Source organism: Poecilia reticulata, chromosome 9 (assembly GCF_904066995.2).
Source record: "Poecilia reticulata chromosome 9, P_reticulata-male-v2, whole genome shotgun sequence".
NCBI lineage: Eukaryota > Metazoa > Chordata > Actinopteri > Cyprinodontiformes > Poeciliidae > Poecilia > Poecilia reticulata.
The window spans coordinates 4954630-4972705 of NC_088838.1; the positions used below are offsets into that span (position 1 = coordinate 4954630).

The window sequence follows — 18076 nt, forward strand, 5'->3', positions numbered from 1 at the left end:
GCAAAAAAAATGTAAGCCCCAATTGGGCTCCCACTGACTTCTGTGGACTATGTATTATATGCAAGGCACAGGGGCGCTGGGCTAGAGGGGGCGCCTGAAACTATGGTGTAAGATTATTTCTAGTCACCATTTTCTGTATTTAGTAGCTGTTTATGCATGTGTAAATGTTCTGATTTGCAACAGTGGCACGACCATGTTGTGTCTGCATACACCTCAGAAAGTACAAAGTTGCACCCCTGTGCAGCTACTTCCAATTCATAGCAAACATGAGCCTGGTATTTCCCCAAGTTGATCCTGAACACCTTAGTCACTGTCAATGAATCTGGAGATTATAGTTTGTTTTTGGTGACACATCCCAATAACATTTACATGTTTGAACTGATTTTTGTCATCTGAATTTGTTTATTTTATCATGTGTGGATTAGAGAAAATCCACCATAAATTAAAATTTCAGTTTAAAAACCATTGTAGTTGTATACTTTAGAATACACACACGCACTTAACATGACATTCATACCACAACTTTACAGAACTGGAATTACTAACGTAGTTGCCATGACAATATTTGCTGTAAATGAGTATGGCTCTATATCTGTGTTTTACAATTAAAACTTTCTTCAAAAACAAGGGGGAGATTAAAAATTTTTTATACATACTTAACAATCACACCTTTTTACCATTGTCATTAAATAAACAGAAGTTAAAATACAGCTAGACAGCTTCAAAGGAAATAACAGTTACAGTGACATATCGATGAGGTATTGCTAAAAAAAAAGTGCATTGACAGCAACACATCCCTTTTTTTAAGATGATAAAGCATTTAGTGAACATTCATTCAAGGCTTGTGGTGCATTAAAACATTGTATGAACAGATGCTCTCAAAATGTACAGGTCCAACACAGTTGAATTAATGGCTGAATTACTTTCTCATCATATTCTATATGTTCTCATAATAAACAGTTTAGTTTTATTCTGACACTGAAACAGAGAATAATCTAAAACATGCAGCACACCAGCTCTTGAGGATACAACTGGGTTATTGCACATGGTTAGTTTAGTCCGCCCCCAGCATGTCTATCCAGCAGTGCTTGGATAGAAATGCTTTTATTACTGTGAAGTAATAAAAGTAGTCATAATTTGTGCTGTTATCATATAGAGTGAATATCGGTATCAGTCCATACTCAAAGCTGCAATATCGGTATCGTATCGGAAGTGAAAAAGTTGCATCAAGACCGACCTTGTGCAAAATATCTGTCAATTTATATAGAAAAATTGTGAAATTATCTTGCTTTTATTTTATTTTACACTGTACGCTGTTGAGAGCCTGTACTAACGTACTTTAACAAAGCCTTTAAGTAAGAAGACGTGGAATTTTGAACAGAACCTTTAAAGTGACAATCTCTTTGGTGATTCAGTGGAGTGCTTTGACTTTTAGGGTTTTGTTTCCTGTCACAGTAGCCCAGACCAGCCTGATTATCATTCACCTGTCATGTTGACAACATTTTGCACTCTGCTGCTCGATCTCAGTAGCGCATATTGTGCTCTGACTCGCTCCCGCTGCTGCCGCTGTTTTGTCTCCTCCTCCCTCTGTCAGACTTCCACCGGACAGTCTCCGACGGATTGAGGACCTCCGTCCCAGTCTCGATGCCCAGGACCTGCCTCTGCACCAGCTTGCAGTAGAGGCCGCCGGTGGCCATCAGCTGACTGTGGGTCCCCCGCTCGGCCACTTGACCCCTGTCGATCACCATGATGTTGTCGGCCTTTTCCACCGTGCTGAGCCGGTGGGCGATCACCAGCACTGTGTGTTCCTGCATGATGCTGTTCAAGGCCTGCTGAACCTGCAGTTCAAATTATTCACACACGCTTCCATAAATACAGTATTTATAGTGATGATGCCTTGCATTTCACAGCACTTCACCTACAATATGTTCACTTTCTGCGTCCAGAGCACTTGTGGCTTCGTCCAGGATGAGGACACGTGGCTGGCGGATGAGAGCTCTGGCTATAGCCACCCTTTGTTTTTGTCCCCCAGACAACTGCAAGCCTTTCTCCCCAACACCTTTAGAAAAAAAACACAAAGTTAATTTTGTGCATAGTTTTAGGAAATGATACAGGAAAGTCTGTTGTTTTGATTTTGACATATGTATAAAAAAATTCAGTCTACACCTTGTGTTCTTATCATTGACAGGAATTCAAAGATTGTTTATTTATGTGTTAGTTTTGTTTCTTACTTGTGTATGAAAAGGTTAAAAATTACTGAAATAAATAATTTAAAAAAGCCTCTTTGAACTGCATAGATCAAAGGTCTTATCTTGCAATAATGAAATGTATCATTCAAGTCCCACTTGTGCTCCAGTAGATTTCCAACATGGATTTTTCTTTCTTTTTTTTGTTGACTTCCCTGATTCACCTTCACAATTTCAATTAAAAAGGGGCGATTTATTCAGAAAAAAAATCAACATGGTAATTACTTGTATCGTAGCCTTTGGGGAGGCTGGTGATGAAGTCATGAGCATTAGCCTTGGTGGCGGCCTGCACCACCATCTCCATAGAGACGTCACTCAGTCCATAGGAGATGTTCTCCTTAATGGTCCGGGCAAACAGCACAGGCTCTTGGCTCACCAAAGCAATCTGCAGATACAAAAATAATAAACAGAAAAAGTGAACAGTGATGTAATTAAATGCTCTAAAACTTAGTTAACCTGAAAATGTACAATTATTTGCTATTTAAGGGTTTTTATGGATGTGTGCCAGAGCTGCCAATCCATGTGGCCAGCACAGTTTTTCCCAAAGTGCTTCACATAGAGGAGAATAAAATGTGTATTAATAAAGACTTATTCCAAACCTGGAAACTAATTTATTGCTACTTTTATAACAAAAAGCATGTCAGCTCCAAATAATTAAGATCAAAATTCAAAAATGTACATTTTCAAATTGTGAAAGGAGATGAATAATAACCCTCGGCATATTCGACTGTTTCATCATTTACTTGAGAAGGACAAATAACATTCAATGAGTACAGCATATCTTAATTTCCTGTTTCTGATATTCCATGTTAGGGATCGGTGTTATGTTGCATTATTGAGTTTGAGCCAAGCCGTGGTAGTCAAACAGATGGCCTCACATTTGACTCTGAAATAAGCTAATGGCTCAATAGCCTTTTGTATCGCATTACAAAAGGTCGATAGAAAGGGCAAAATTCAAAATGTCGCACTTAATTTTTCACAAAGTTTACGCGCACAGTTTTTGGCTTTTCTGAAAGAGTTCATGCGTTAAAGGGGAGATGGAAACACATTTGCCAAATAAGTTCTGGCATAGTGAACTCATCCACTGGTGGCTCTGTGCCTTACTAGAGGCACAAAACTGAAAATCTAAAAGTCCAAACCTCCAGGTGAAATGGGAGAGCTGCAGCTTAGAGTGGCTGACAAGAGGCACTCCAAGCTGGGTTGGGAATGGTGGATCGCTCCCATCCACTGGTGGAGATGGAAGGCTCGGAAACTGTTTAAGTTCAAACTTCCAAAGAGTGGAGGACTCTCCATTTTTATGAGATGTGAGGTCCATACTAGTTTGCAACCTTTACATCAGCGTCAACATCTGACAAAGTTACGCTTTGCGTTGCCTGGTTTATTTGCTCCAAACCAGTAGATAGAAGCACACCTAATGACGGCAAGGTGCCCATCCAGGACTTGTGGCTGCTAACCAAATTATCACCCCTCCACCATCGTGTTTGACAGTTAGTAAATGTGATGTTTTCCACTCTGGCCAAACATCTCTACTTTGGGTTTGTGAGTTAACAGGAGTCTGCTTGAAACCTTTACTCGTCTGAAACTGAACAACCCAAATATGTGCAGCTATGTTCTTAGTGTATTGCTAGCAACTTCACAACTTCTGTTAGTTTCTCCTTTTTTTGCAAATGCTCACCTTGGAGTGCAGATAGTCATGCTGAAACTCATTAACAGGCTTCCCATCCAGCAGCACTTGGCCTCCCTGAGGGAGGTAGAAATTTTCCAGCAGACTAACACAGGAGCTCTTTCCACTGCCTGATGGCCCCACCAAGGCAGTCACCTCTCCGGGCCGCAGAGTGAACGACACTCCCTGCAAAAAGAAATGTATCCCAGAAATAGTCTTAAAATAATATTGGATAATTTACTATATGGCTATCATTTAGCTAAACACACAACACAGCTTAGCTAAATGTATGGACTGAAAATTGAAGTGAATTGAGTCCACGTGCATTGTAAAACTATATATATATATATATATTTTTTTTTTTTTGTAACTTGCACGTTTACTGTCGTTAATGTAGTTTACTGGCACAGAGTAGCTCACAATTGTGAAAAAAAGGTAAAGTTACACATGGTAGGGCTGGGCAATAAAAAAAAAAATCTCAGATTTTTCTTCATACCAGATATTATTTCCAATTTTAGTCAAAAAATTTTTTCACTTTCTTTTCAAAATTAGAAATTATGAATGACAGAAAACAGTTGCAAAAAGCAAAAAGTTGCTTATTTCAATCATCACTTCTGGGGATTTTTATGAAAATGCTTTAGGGCTAAGCTATGAGAATTTGTGTTTAATTAAGAGAATACAGTCATAATATTAGCAGAATAAAAACACAATAGTACCAGAATAACATCCAGAAAAATCTGTTTCATTGAGAAAAAAAATGCATTGACATAGTTAGCGCCCAGTCCGTGGTTCTTTCTTCTAAGACTCAGTAGTTTCAGTCCTGCCACTGATAAATATTTGATGTTGATGTGTTATAAGCAGGGGTGGGGTAAACGGGGGAAAAGTAATGACAATTCTAGGGGCCCTGACCAACAGGGGGCCCTCCACAATTTAATTATTTATTTTTTGTTCATAGAAATAAAAAAGAAATAAAAAAATCGGGGCCCTGTCAATTACAAAATTAATCATATTGTATTTTCAAAGATTGTTTTTATCAGGAAAAATTGAATGTTCCCACTCCCAGATCATAAAACACACATCCATATTTGTCTTGAACCCCCCTATCTGCATTAAATGGTTCGTTCCTGCTTGGAGCGCTTCAGAGTGACGCTGTTAGCAGCAGACAGTGGAAGACACAAATGACTGTGGCAGTTACTATGCTGCTAAGAAAAGTTATAAAATCAGGTTTTCAAAGAGAGAGAGAGAGAGAGATTGAGAGAGAGAAAAAAAAAGGCAAGAGCGTTAATTTATAGCCCAATTTTTCTCCAGGAGAGGTGAGTAGACTGTGTGAGATTATCAACCATTTAGCATACTTAGCTTAACTACAGGCAACTGTTTGCCTCCATTTCATTAGCATGTAATGAATTAAGGAAAGAAATTACCAACATATTCATATATTTAACTTGTCCCTTGTACCTTTTACCACTTAATAATAGGTGAGTCAGTCAGCAGCAGCTCTAACCCACGTCCCTCCTGACCGGTCCTCTCCCGAGTGAAATTAAAGCTGCAAGTATGTCACTTTTATATAAATATTTCTTTTTCCACATATTTGTTAAAACTGTCATTATGTTGTGACAGTATGGTATGAGAGGTAATCTGTGAAAAATATATTTCTTCTATTTTCTCCCAGTGCTAGAAACAACCAGTCAGTGGCAGGAGAGTTTTAGTGCTGTCAATCACAATCTCATGATTGACAGCATCCTTCCTCCACCTCGATTTGTGCTATACTGCAGCTAGCATAGCACAGAGCTGTGCAGATTCAAACTGTGAATGCTCAATTTAGTTAGAATAGCTACCAATGACAGCAGATAAACAGTTTCTTGTAATGATAAGTTGTTTCTCCACCATTAGCACATTTCGCAGTGAGTGAATGAGGCTAATGACAGCGCTAAGACCCTCCTCCTGGTTCTGATTGGTTGTTTCGGTCAGAATGTTGCATTACTTTAACCAGTAATAGTAATTCAGGAAGGAGATGGAGGAGATTGATTGTTTTCACAGATTATCTGTCTCATAACAAACTGCTACGACATCGTGACAGCTTTAACAGAAACATATTTTTTATTAAAGTTATGTACTGCAGCTTGAATAAAATGCAACTACATAGCATTTTTGAGAAGTCTGGATTGCTTCATGTACGTTTTGCATGTTGCTTTTGACTGTTGCTCATGGGAAGAGACATTTCAGTATTTAATAGAAAAAATATAAGCAACCTACTTGCATATTGTATGTGGACTGTTGGATGCTAAATTCATGAGTAGTATATATTGTGCTAGTATCAGTATTGAACCAAAGAAAGCAAGGGAGATGCAAGCCTTTAAAATTGTGATGCTTTTTATGGACTTTTTTAAAGACTCAAAAAATTGTAACAGCAGCTGCGCAAGGGCCCAAACAAATTTTTTGTCAGGGGGCACAAGATTCCTAGCGGTGCCCCTGATTATAAGAATCTTAATGTATCTGTAAAAACAATGCCAAAATATAACTTCACAAGATGTTCAGTATTTGTCATTTTAATTTTTGTTAGTTTTTGTCTTGTATCCCTTTTAAAATTACAGCTCCATTCTACAAATATTAAAACTTTATTCTGGTAACATTGTGACATGCTTTTGGTCTTATTTAGACTATATTGTCGTATGACTTTGTTCCCGTAATATTATGACGGTATTCTTGTAAGATTTTGACTATTCTAACCAAAAATCTGATTAATCCATAAAATCGAGAGGATTCCTAGGACAAACCTTGAGGACGTCAGTCTCTGGTCGTGTTGGATAAGCGAAGGTGATGTCTTTAAACTCAACCAGACCAGTGCAGGAGTTTGGAGCCTCGGTGCCATCCGCTGGATGTTTGGGTTTCCTGTCCAGATACTCAAACACCTTCTCAGCTGCTCCAACCCCCTGCATGAGGCCAGTGTAGACTGACGCAATGCTCTGAAAGGCAGGCAGGACAGGTTTTATGATACGACTCCAAAAATGTTTGACTGTTTAGGGCTGAAACGATTAATCAGGTTAATAGTGACTAATCAAATAAATTGTGATTAATTCTGATTAATCATGACTAATGATTAATTGTGATTAGTTGTGATTAATCTGTTTAATCATGATTATTTGGACGATTTGGGATTCATCCAATTACTTGTGATTAATTGGATAAATTGTGATAAATCCGATTAATCGTGATTAATTCAATGAATCAAGATTAATTCATCCATCCATTTTCTTTACACCCTTGTCCCTTAGTGGGGTCGGGAGGGGTGCTGGTGCCTATCTCCAGCTAACGTTCCGGGCGAGAGGCGGGGTCACCCTGGACAGGTCACCAGTCTGTTGCAGGGCAACACAGAGACACACAGGACAAACAATCATGCACACACTCACACCTAGGGACAATTTGGAGAGGCCAATTAACCTGACAGTCATGTTTTTGGACTGTGGGAGGAAACCGGAGTACCCGGAGAAAACCCACGCATGCACAGGGAGAACATGCAAACTCCATGCAGAAAGACCGGGGCCGGGAATCGAACCCAGAACCTTCTTGCTGCAAGGCAACAGCTCTACCAACAGCGCCACTGTGCAGCCTCAAGATTAATTCAATTAATTGTAAATAATTCTGATTACATGATTATTGAAATAATTATCAACTAATTTAATAATTGATTAATCACTAACTGGAGGATAAAAATGACATTTTCCTGGAGAACAACAACCTCGGAGAAGTAATTAAGCCAAAATAAATAAATACATTTTTCATTTAAGATAAAGATAAAAAAATGATACAAATAAAAAACTTTGGTCTGTAAATACATTTTATCGAAAGCTCTACAAGTGATTTGGCTTCGCCTGGTTCAAATTCTCCAAAACAATAAACCCCTATTAAGCACCTTATGGAACTGAATTGTTTATTAGTATATTTCAGCGCATTTCTAACATTGTATAAAAAGGCTTAAATGAAAAATCAGCAAAATGTGCCCAGAATATGATAGAAAAACAAAATATCAAAATAATTGTTTGTTGCTGTCCTAGACTGATGAAATAACAGAGGAAGTACCTCAAAACATTCTCCCAGCTCCAGCATGTAAATAAAAAAGGAAATCAAGCCACCGCTGCTCAACTGGTCGGTGAGTACAAGATGGCCTCCGTAGTAGAGGACAGCCACCTCAAGAGCAAGCTCTGATATCTGGAAAACAGAGATAAAGCTCAGTGGTGCTCACACCATAAATCCCAACATTGTGCATAAAGCTGCAGCAGCACAACATACACAACTGGACCACATGTAGCAGGCATAGGCCAGGGCTTGCTTTTTGTTGAGCTGAAACATAACCAAGAGTTTGGCGTAATAGGAGTCGGCCTCCCCGCTCTCATTGGCGAAGCTCCTCACTGTCCTCATGCCTGAGATGGTCTCTTCGGCGACCTTGTTAGCTTCTGCAAGGACTGTCTGCACCTCTTTGGTCAGTTTCTGGACGGAACCGATTTCAGTTTTTAGCCACACTATGGCTGCCGTAGCATGCTAGACATTAGGTATATTGCGAAACAAAGAGGCTGAACTGCTCTACCTTGTAGTATTCGCCGTAAAGCTTGGAGACGAGAGCGATGAAAGGGAATCCCATCATGGTGACCAGCGTGAGCTTCCAGGACATCCGAAACATGAAGATGATGAAGCCGGTGCCCTTGATGACGCTCCGCAAAAACACGTTGATGTTCTGGGAGATGAGGTCGCTCACCTGGGTGGTGTCTGCTGACAGGCGTGAAAGGATGTCCCCTGTGGGCCAACAGGGACAGGTCATAATATCAGAGATAAAAAAATAAATACACAGACGGAGAAATCAGGACTGACAGAGAAGTGTGACTCAGGAAGTTCTGCTGTTTTCGTGGTTTTAGAGCTTTTAGCATCCTTTCATACGTGGACTATAACATTTTATTTTCCAGTGGCCGGTGTCAAACGTACAATTTTATCTGTACATATTACCTTTGGGTTTTATTTTTCAAAAACATAGCATCCTCTTCAATTGTTTTGCTGATATTAAAATGCATCTACCAATTAAGCAAGACAGCATAAATGCTCTTCAAACACTCTTAAAAAACTGTCTGAAAATGAATTTCTTGAATTTAAATGAAAATAAAACTGATGTCATCAGCTTTCTGAAACATAACACTTGACCATCTTGGCCCCTTGATGTGTTTCTTCATTACCAGTGTGGTTTTCATCAAAAAAGGCAATTTCCTGCGTCATTAGGGTCCTGAAGAGGCGGCTCCTCAGCCGAAGGTTTAATCTCGCAAATGTCAGGGTGAAGACTCCTCCTCGCACTCCAATGGCCATCGAGCTGAGGAGAAAGAAAAGACTAAATGGGGGTGCTACTGACATGTGGGTCAACACACATCTGCAGCTGCTCGCATAAAGAGAACAAACTAAAATGGTAAACAGAGATATATCATAAGAAAACCTAAAAGCCACAGGATTGTAGAAGGCATCAGCCACATGCTGATTTGGCCAGCGTATTTTTGATATTTAAAATGTTTTTTTCTGGTTCCAATATTACATGTTCTTTAGAAATTAAAGTTTGATGCTTGAGAGAGTGCTTTAGTATGCCTTTATTACCATTATTATTGTATTAGTTGAAAATGGTCTCCAAATGACAATATTATCATTTATCGCAATAATTTCTGGGACAATATATCAGCCAACAAAGTTTGTTATCTTTGTTAGCCTACCGTTTACAGAGGTGTTCACACATGCTGGTGGTAACAACAGTTTAATAACGCATTTAATTAGCACCACCTGGCAGCTATTTAAAGATGTAGACCAATGGTGCCCAAAGTGAGTCCTTGAGGGCCGGCATCACTGCATGTTTTAGTTCTCTCCCTGGTGGTAGTAACCTTTTCAGCATGTCAATGTTCTTCTTAGGCCTTCTAACGAGCCATCATTTGATCCAGATGCGCTAAACCATGGAGAGAACTAAAACATGCAGGATGCCGAACCTCCAGGACCGACTTTGGGTACGACCCAGGGCACAGCCAGGAATCTTGGGCCCCGTGACAAAAATTTAATTGGGCCCCTTTAAAAAACATGTCTCTCCATAAACCAACAGAGACAGTGTAACCAATGGTAACTAGTAGTTTCTGACAAGGTTGTTATAAATAAGCCCACTTTGACTCACTATACTGAATATTTGCTCTTCAGGGTTCAATGAACAGATAAACATCACAGGTCCAAACAAGGCCAATCATGATTGACACATTACATTTAAAGATCTTTATGCTAAGCTAATATGATCTGCGTAATATAATTCGCTCCAAAAATGATAATTATTACTCTTGTTTGTAAGTTTTTCCTAAATCATGAGCTGCCATCACTTATTCTAAGTTGCTTATCAGTGTGAAATGATCTGTTTGGCCGAACACAAAGCAGAAAATTCTCATCAGCTTTTATCACGCCCTCTGACACCAGCTGGATGTTTGAGAGACAACTTACTAAGCATCATTGTGCAGCCTGTCTGTCTTATAGAGCTCCCTCCACACCTATTCCCTGACTCTCTGGTAAATAGCTGATAACTAAGCTAATAAGGAGACTTGAAGACATAAATGTGCCACTATTTTAAAACTGTTCCCATATTTCTCTGACTGCAGAAATGGTAGGTAAGCAGAATTTACTGATAACTACTTGATACATGTTAGAATTAGAAAAATATTTGTATTGCTATTCATCCAATATGCATCCACAACATTTAAATGGAAATTAAATGTTGTAATATCCACCAAGTATCTTCAAAGAGTTGGTGGATGTTGTTGCTGTGGGCAGGAAGGATCATCTCCAGTATCAATCATTCTTCTAAAGACAGTGTTGCTGTCATGACATGCTAACACTTCAATATCCCTATTGCAGACACAATGTCCCACAATCACAAGTCTTGGATGACACCATAAGTTGTTGTAATGACCTGGTAAATCAATCTAATCTGCCTCTACTGTAAATATCTCTCTGGCTGTTTGGTTTGAAAGCTGGGCAGAAAGATGTTGGGTTTGGGGATATGATTCTTGCCCATTACAAACTATGGAAGACATTTTCTCTGCTCTGCATGAACAAAGTCTTCTTTTCAAGTCTCATGAGATTTGTGGTTGTAGTACAGGTGACAGTAGTTAGTTCACTATTTGAGCTTTTGAGAAAATGATTAGCGTCTCCCAGTCGTAAAAATGAACCTAAAAGAGTATTGCCATGGATACGCATCATACCAACTGCCCAAAACTAAAAGAGAAAGAGCAAAAAACCTCCAACTGTATGTCATTCAAAACCAGAGGGGACAACTGTCCTGAGACTCAACAAAAAATAACCATGAACAAAAATCTACAGAAAGAATAAATCAGAGCCACCCTAACACTATATAACCCATCCCAATTCCAATATGGGGGGTAGGAAGGTGAGGAGGAGGATGATGGTGGAGGTTGGTTGGTCAGTGTGGTAGAGTTCTCAAACACTCACATCATCATTCCAAAGATGAAGGAAAACTCTGTGATGTCACAACTAGAGTCCTGCTTATGATGTCATCAGCTCTGTATGTATGTAACAAACTTCTACATTCTTGTCATTGCTTTCTGCACTACTGACAAGTTCAGACGTCAAGATGGTTTGAGGAGAACCAAAAGCTAGTCTACGTGGAAAGAGAACTGGAGAATACAAAAGCTGAGTTACAAGGGCAGAAAAGACTCAGGGAGATGAAGAGAGAACTACTGACAGGAAAAGAGTTTTCCGATTCAGAGTCTCTCAGACGAACTATAATCACTTCCAGGGTGCACAGCGACATAAAACACAAGACGAAATGCTGCTGCAGAAGGAATTTGAGCAATTGAAGGTAGTTCATATTGTTGGTGAGGAAGCATTCAGGTCACAAATCCAGACAGAAAAAGAGAAAAGTGACGTCCTCCAACAAGAGCTGGACCAAATCAAGACTCACTACGAGGAGCTTCAATGGAAACATGAAGCTGCAGGTGAGGGGAACCTGCAGGTCGACATGCAGATGTTTTATGAAGAAAAAACCAAGCATGAGCAAAAGCTACATGAAAACCTGAGAGCTGAGAAGGACGATCTCCAAGAAAAAATGTCCAAGGAGATTGTCTGCCTGCAGGAAACAGAGAACCGTCTGCAGAGTGAGCTGGTGCTGTATAAGATTTCATACCAAGAATTAAACAGGAGGAATGAAGCAGATGTTTCTGCCCTGTGAGAGAAAGCAGAAGTTTATCAGCATGAGGTGAATTGTGAGAAAGAAGCTAATTTGGAAAGAGCCAATAATGACCATCATCTTATCAATGCACTTAGAGCTGAAAAGAACAATCTGCAGTGGCGCAACTACACATTATTCAGGTGGATGCGAAAACATAGATCGGTGCCCCCCCACTCGAGGGAAGGAACGTCAGGGTGAAGGAACGACGCTCACTCCCCCCCGGAGGCGACGATACCGCTCACTCCCCCCCGGAGGCGACGATACGTGAAGGGTAAAACTCGCTACATTTACCTCGTTATGTGTGCGAGGTGAGGGAGCGTAAGGCGCGCTGAAGAATATGGGAAATCATCACCGGCGCGCTGCCCCCTCCAAACGGGGTTTTGGCGCCCCCTCTGGTGCTGCGCCCCTATGCGTTGCATACCCTGCATCCACCCTTTTTGCGCCACTGACAATCTGCATCAGAAAATGGCACTAGAGTTCTCTTTCCTGCAGCAGCAATCCACAGAGACCATAAAACATCTCCAAAGTGAACTGGAGCAGGCTAAAGTTTCTCACCAGGAACTTAAAATTACATATGAAGGAGACGTTTCTGCTTTAAGACAGCAAGCAGAAATATTTAAGCAGGAGGTAGATAAAGAGATGAAAGCTCACTCACTGAAAATGATGAGGGACCAAAAGATTATCAGCGAATTTGGAGCCGAGAAGGACAGTCTCCAAAAGCAACTCACTGTCCTCCAACAACGGTACTGTAGCTGTGAGGTTAATTATAAAACAGAGCTGGAAAATCTGAAAACGGAGCTCCAAGACAGAGATGAACCAGGACCTCCAAGAAGAAAAGTGGCCAGGCATCAAGAACCAAACGGGCAAACTACACTATCCCTGTAAAAACCATTTATGACCCTGCGTCCATGGATCTGGAACATCTGTTAGAGAATATTGAATTTCCTGATGCATCTCCCAAGGAGATAAATGACTTTGTAAATGAGATGCTGAGAGATTCAAGCATCCTTGATCCCAAAGCCATGGAAGTGACAGACCTGTGTGTGGAAACTCTGTCAGAGAAAAGGGAAAACCAAGATCCTGAACCAGTGGAGGCGTCTCTGAAGAAACATCTTCAGTGTGGAAAACGATGCGACACACTTTGAGCCTCAAGAAGCAACAAAAACTGAAGAGAAGCAAGAAAACCTCTAAAACAAGCAATTAGCAAAAAGTGTCCAGGTAAGTTCTGAACCGTTTCCAAGACCTCAAAACACATCTCATATTTTAGACCCAAAAAAAAAATGGGCGGCATCTTCACAGGAAAGAGATCTTAGTTCTTAATCAAGTGCCTGTTTCTGTGGGAGTTTGTATGTTCTTCCAGTGTTTGTGGGGGTTTTCTCCGGGTGCTCCGGTTCCCCATAGATTTCCAAAACCATGTAAATTAGGGTGATTGATCAATGTAAATTGTCCTCAAGAAAGGTAGTATTCATTACTAGAAAATTTAATTTGCGAACGGTTCAGATCAGAAAAACAAACAAAAAAAAGTCATTTGTGGTGAGAAAAGCAAGGTGATTGTTTTAGAGGACCAGTCCTGGTTTTAGAAGAACAGTAAAGCTACATATAGTTGTATTAAAGGTGAATGAGTTGAAGCCTTTGGGGCCAACCATCTGAAGCAATGATCAGTGGACAAGAGAAAAAGAGAATGAAGAAAAGACTGAATTGTTCATGTCAGTCCTGAACCATTTCCAAAACCTCAAAATACATCTCATATCTTGGACCAACAAAAACAGCTCAGCATGGTGATGCAGTGGTTAGCGCTGCATCTTCACCTAAACGAGATCTTAGTTCTTAACCAAGCACCTCTTTCTGTGGACGTTTGTATGTTCTTCTTGTGTTAGTGGGGGGTTTTCTCCGGGTGCTCCGGTTCCCCCCAAATTTCCAAAATCATGTAAATTGGGGTTATTGACTATGGACAAAAGTCTACAGAAAGAATAAATCAGAGCCACCCTGACACTATGTAACCCATCCCAATTCCAATATTGGCGGGTATGAAGGTGAGGAGGAGGATGATGGGGAGGCTGGTTGGTTATTTTCTATTGCTATGAAGAAAAAAAAAATTTATGGGGTCTCCCCTGTCAGACAGGGGCCCTTGGAATTGTCCTAACTTTTCCCCCCTTCTACCGACTGATGTAGACTTTGACACACTCACCTGACCAAAGCCAGTGAAGCCAATGTGGCTACAGGTTTAGCAAAGTACTCCATGCTCTGGTGAACCACAATACTGTCTATGGCCTTCCCGTAGTATAATGGAATGAAGGCTTCACCTGAAAAAAAAAAGAAAGGGATGAATTGTGATATAAAAATACATTGTTCAGCATGTACTTATTACATCATTTGGAGAAGCAGTTACAATCAGAAGGACTATCAATATTTGGTCAAATAAACATAATCCTGAGTTGGAGCAGTGCCTTCTCACTAATCTTCAGATTTGGGGTTTTCAATCTGACCAGCTTTCTGCAGCACACAGCAACATAAAGCAGAAACCTTTCAAAGGACTGCATATGGGATGTTATTGACAGAACAAGAAGGGTTATGGGGATTTTTACAAAGAGTTACTAAGAATCAAGTTTTTTTGACTAATCCTGTTACTGTGGAAATTCAGATTTTCTACTTTCAGGACCACGCAAGTCTCTGTTCAGACTAGCAGATGCTATCAACTGGTTGTCTGGAAGTGATGAAAGAAAAAAAATTATTTTTTGTCCTTCCATTACAAACATTAGCATCTAGGGTTTGTTAAGCTCTACTGGAAGTCGAAACTTTGGTCATAAGGGCCAAGACGGAGATTTTCACAAACACCCTAAGGGAGTTTGACTTAAAACAAATAATGAACATGTCGAAAATCCCTTCCTACCAACAGTGGAGGATCTGTAAAAGTAAAGGCTCTGAGAACCAAATGCTTGAAAAAGCTGTTCACTCCCTCATCTGGTGGCGCTGCACCAAGAACTACTGAAGGAAATGACATGAACACCTCAGACATGACCGTAACTTCCTTCTTCAGAAAATGTACACAAAAATGGAGTAGCATCAGATTTTAGCGGTTGGAGGATTTCTCTTTTGTATTTGGAAGACATTTCTCCTTTAAGTGTGGTTATTTTGGTTGTATTTACCCAGAATGCCCTGTGCTGCAGTCCACTTCCTACTTCTGGAGCAGTCTCCAGTCCACTTGGAAATCACAAATGCATTCAAACCACACCAGAGCTCATTTCAACCGAGCAGAGACTTTGGTTTATAGGCGGACCAGAGTTCACTTTTTTAGTCCACAATCAGACTTTCCAAGCAAACAGACTGGAGTTCGATCAAAGCGGTCTTAACCTGGCTGGGGTGACTTCAAGATAATGATGAAAACAGCTATTTAAGATCAACTCAGTTCCCATGCCTACATACCATAGAGAATCTGTGAGCTGACCTACAGACAAGATAGGACTGAGGATAAACCGTCAAGAGAGAGTGTGCAAAGAGGAATGGTCAAAGCTCCTTCTTGTGTGGTGCAAAGCAGTAAAGTAAAAAGTGTTGCTTATTGCCAAAATGGGTTTCTGGGAAGTGTGTGAGATTATGCAACTGCAATTATATTCATTAGTGGTGCCAGCAAATTGAATAAGGTGTTCTGTTTAGTTTATGCAAACTAAACTCAGTCTTAAAACTTAGTTTAAAAAAATCCTTGTAACATTTTTAAAAGCTGACAAACCAAAATAAAACGCTCTTAACGTCTATTCATGAACTACAGGGCCTTAAGAATGGCCCATAAATGTATAACATCTATTACAGCCTTGAAGCTACTTATTGAATGATAAGGAGAACGCCTTTCATGTTTTTATGACAGCTGCTCATTGACCTTTGGCACTGCTGTGTGTAGTTACTCTCCATGGGGGAAGAAGGCAAAAAATGATTACAAACACCATTAGTTGAAAGATGAGTTATCACTGTGATATTACAAGCTATGGCAGCATTGTTTGACGGATACTCACACACTGCAGAGATGAGCAGGAAGAGGATGGCTAAGGAAAGCAGTCCAGCATCCTTTCTACAGTAGCTGAGCAAGCGTCCCAATGTAGCCCTAGAGCTGACCTCCTCTTTCTCCTTCCTCCCTCCAGCCTCCTCCTCTTCACCAGCTGTATCCACCAGCTTCTCTGTGTCCTCGGAGACCCTTCCTCCTCCACCACGGCTGTTCCTGACGTCCAGCCCGCTCACGGAGCTGGAAACCCTCCCGAGCTGCCTCCAGAGAAGCACGACACCCAGGGAGGAGGCGCAGGTCCATCCCATCAGGCTCAGAAACCATGGCTGCCGGCTGAGGGGCTCCACCTCGGTCAGCATCAGCAGTTTGGCCAAGGTGTAGGTGATGACAACCATGCAGAAGAGGAGAATGACGGTGGTGACCCGGGCGACCCTGGGCGGGCCGTCCTCTCTGTTCCATAAAACCCCAATGGAGGCACCCAGCAGGAGGGATGCTCGGAAAAGGACAATGCCCCACAGGTCAAGGGCGGAGCTCAGGATGTTAAAGTCCAGGACATCACGTATGAAGAGGGACAGCTCTGTCCCATTGATGTATAGGACAGTGGTGATGACACTGTCAAGGACAACGTACAGGAGAGTGCAGATGACAGGTGCACAGATACCCATGCTGATTATTGAGACGCAGTTTAGAACTCCCGAAGCTTTACTGACCGGACAAATAGCAACTTTTAAAAAATAAGACTAATTATTTAAAGCTAAACTATTGAAATTTAATTTAAAAAAAAAAAACTTTTCTGGCAACTTTCATTTACATTTTCCCATTGTAAAAAAAAAAAGACCGTGGTTTAAGTATCTCAATCTCTAACGTAAACTCTTATTTTGAAATAATTTTTGCTTCCGGTTCCTTCAAGCGTATCTTCTAAATATCAAGAACTGAAGTATTTCAATGCGCCGTAAACTATTTTCAAGGATGGCGATAAGAGCAGGTAATTCCTAGTCATTCCAGTACTACTATCTCGTGACTTGGTGTTTAATATTAGCAGCTAGCAGGTGCTGAGCTAAAGTCAAGTAACGGCTAGTACCATATTGGTTTTATACCTCACCGTCCAGCAGTCTGTATGCTACTTCTGCTTAGTAACTGCATTCTGTCCCAGTTTTGGTTAAAATACATAAGCAAACAGACGCGACACTCACGCCTCACCGAAGCAAGTTGGGCTTCTCTAAACGTATGCCCGAAATGTCAAGTTTACACCGGCATCAAAGATCGTCTATACTCCAGACCACTCACAGGAAGTGCCAATAAAGCGAACCCCTTTATACTCTGGCTTTATTTCTGTTTAATAAGTAAATTAGAACCTGTTGTATAATGATATCCAGCATGGCGGCCACACATCTAAACATGTCGAAAGTTGAAGATATGAGCTATTTATTACTAACTCAGTTTGTATCTTTTTAAAACAGTGACACGCGTTCACTGTCTCAATAAATGAACAAATGAGGGGAAAAAAAAACATTGTTTTTACCTGCATTGTTAATAAAAGTTAGGACTATAATTTTTTTTTTACAATTCAGTTTTTCTCCAATTGGCATAAAAGACTACTCAAACGTGATATAATTCCCAGAAGCGAGTTCACAAGAAACAGTTAATCAGCCCATATTAATTTCCCAGAAAGGGTGGCGCATCTCGTACATAAGTGATCTGTGAAATTCTACAGCTTGTTGTGTAGAATTTCCATCTCCTCCCACATGGCTCCTCCCAGCCACATGGCTCCTCCCAGCAGATTATTCAACTGTATGCTGAAACATTATAATCACTCATTTAAATAGTTTAACCCTTTAACTTTAAAAAGCCCTGAGAATTGTTACATTATAAAGTTGACTAACTTCCAAATGTTTCTGAGAGTCACATAATTAGAAGTCCCCGCAGGTGTAAAA

At 40.5% G+C, this 18076-nt stretch overlaps 1 protein-coding gene across 3 annotated transcripts; it reads right to left on the reverse strand.

Moving 5' to 3' along the window:
- Positions 1–379: 379 nt before the first annotated feature.
- Positions 380–18044, reverse strand: abcb9 (ATP-binding cassette, sub-family B (MDR/TAP), member 9). Of its 3 annotated transcripts, none has more exons than XM_081611285.1 (12): positions 17343–18044; positions 16156–16754; positions 14340–14454; positions 9129–9259; positions 8492–8697; positions 8197–8394; positions 7987–8115; positions 6684–6872; positions 3922–4095; positions 2472–2631; positions 1923–2059; positions 380–1838 (listed from the first exon to the last, which is right to left on the reverse strand). In XM_081611285.1, exons 2-12 carry the CDS (start codon positions 16535–16537, stop codon positions 1524–1526), a joined length of 2136 nt encoding a protein of 711 aa, XP_081467411.1. In that variant the 5' UTR covers positions 16538–16754; positions 17343–18044; the 3' UTR covers positions 380–1523. The 3 variants fall into 3 exon arrangements, with proteins under 3 accessions (XP_081467411.1, XP_008415514.1, XP_008415513.1); XM_008417292.3 differs by having other exon boundaries at positions 8492–8563; positions 8660–8697; positions 16156–18044; XM_008417291.3 differs by having other exon boundaries at positions 16156–18044.
- Between the last annotated feature and the right edge of the window lie 32 nt (positions 18045–18076).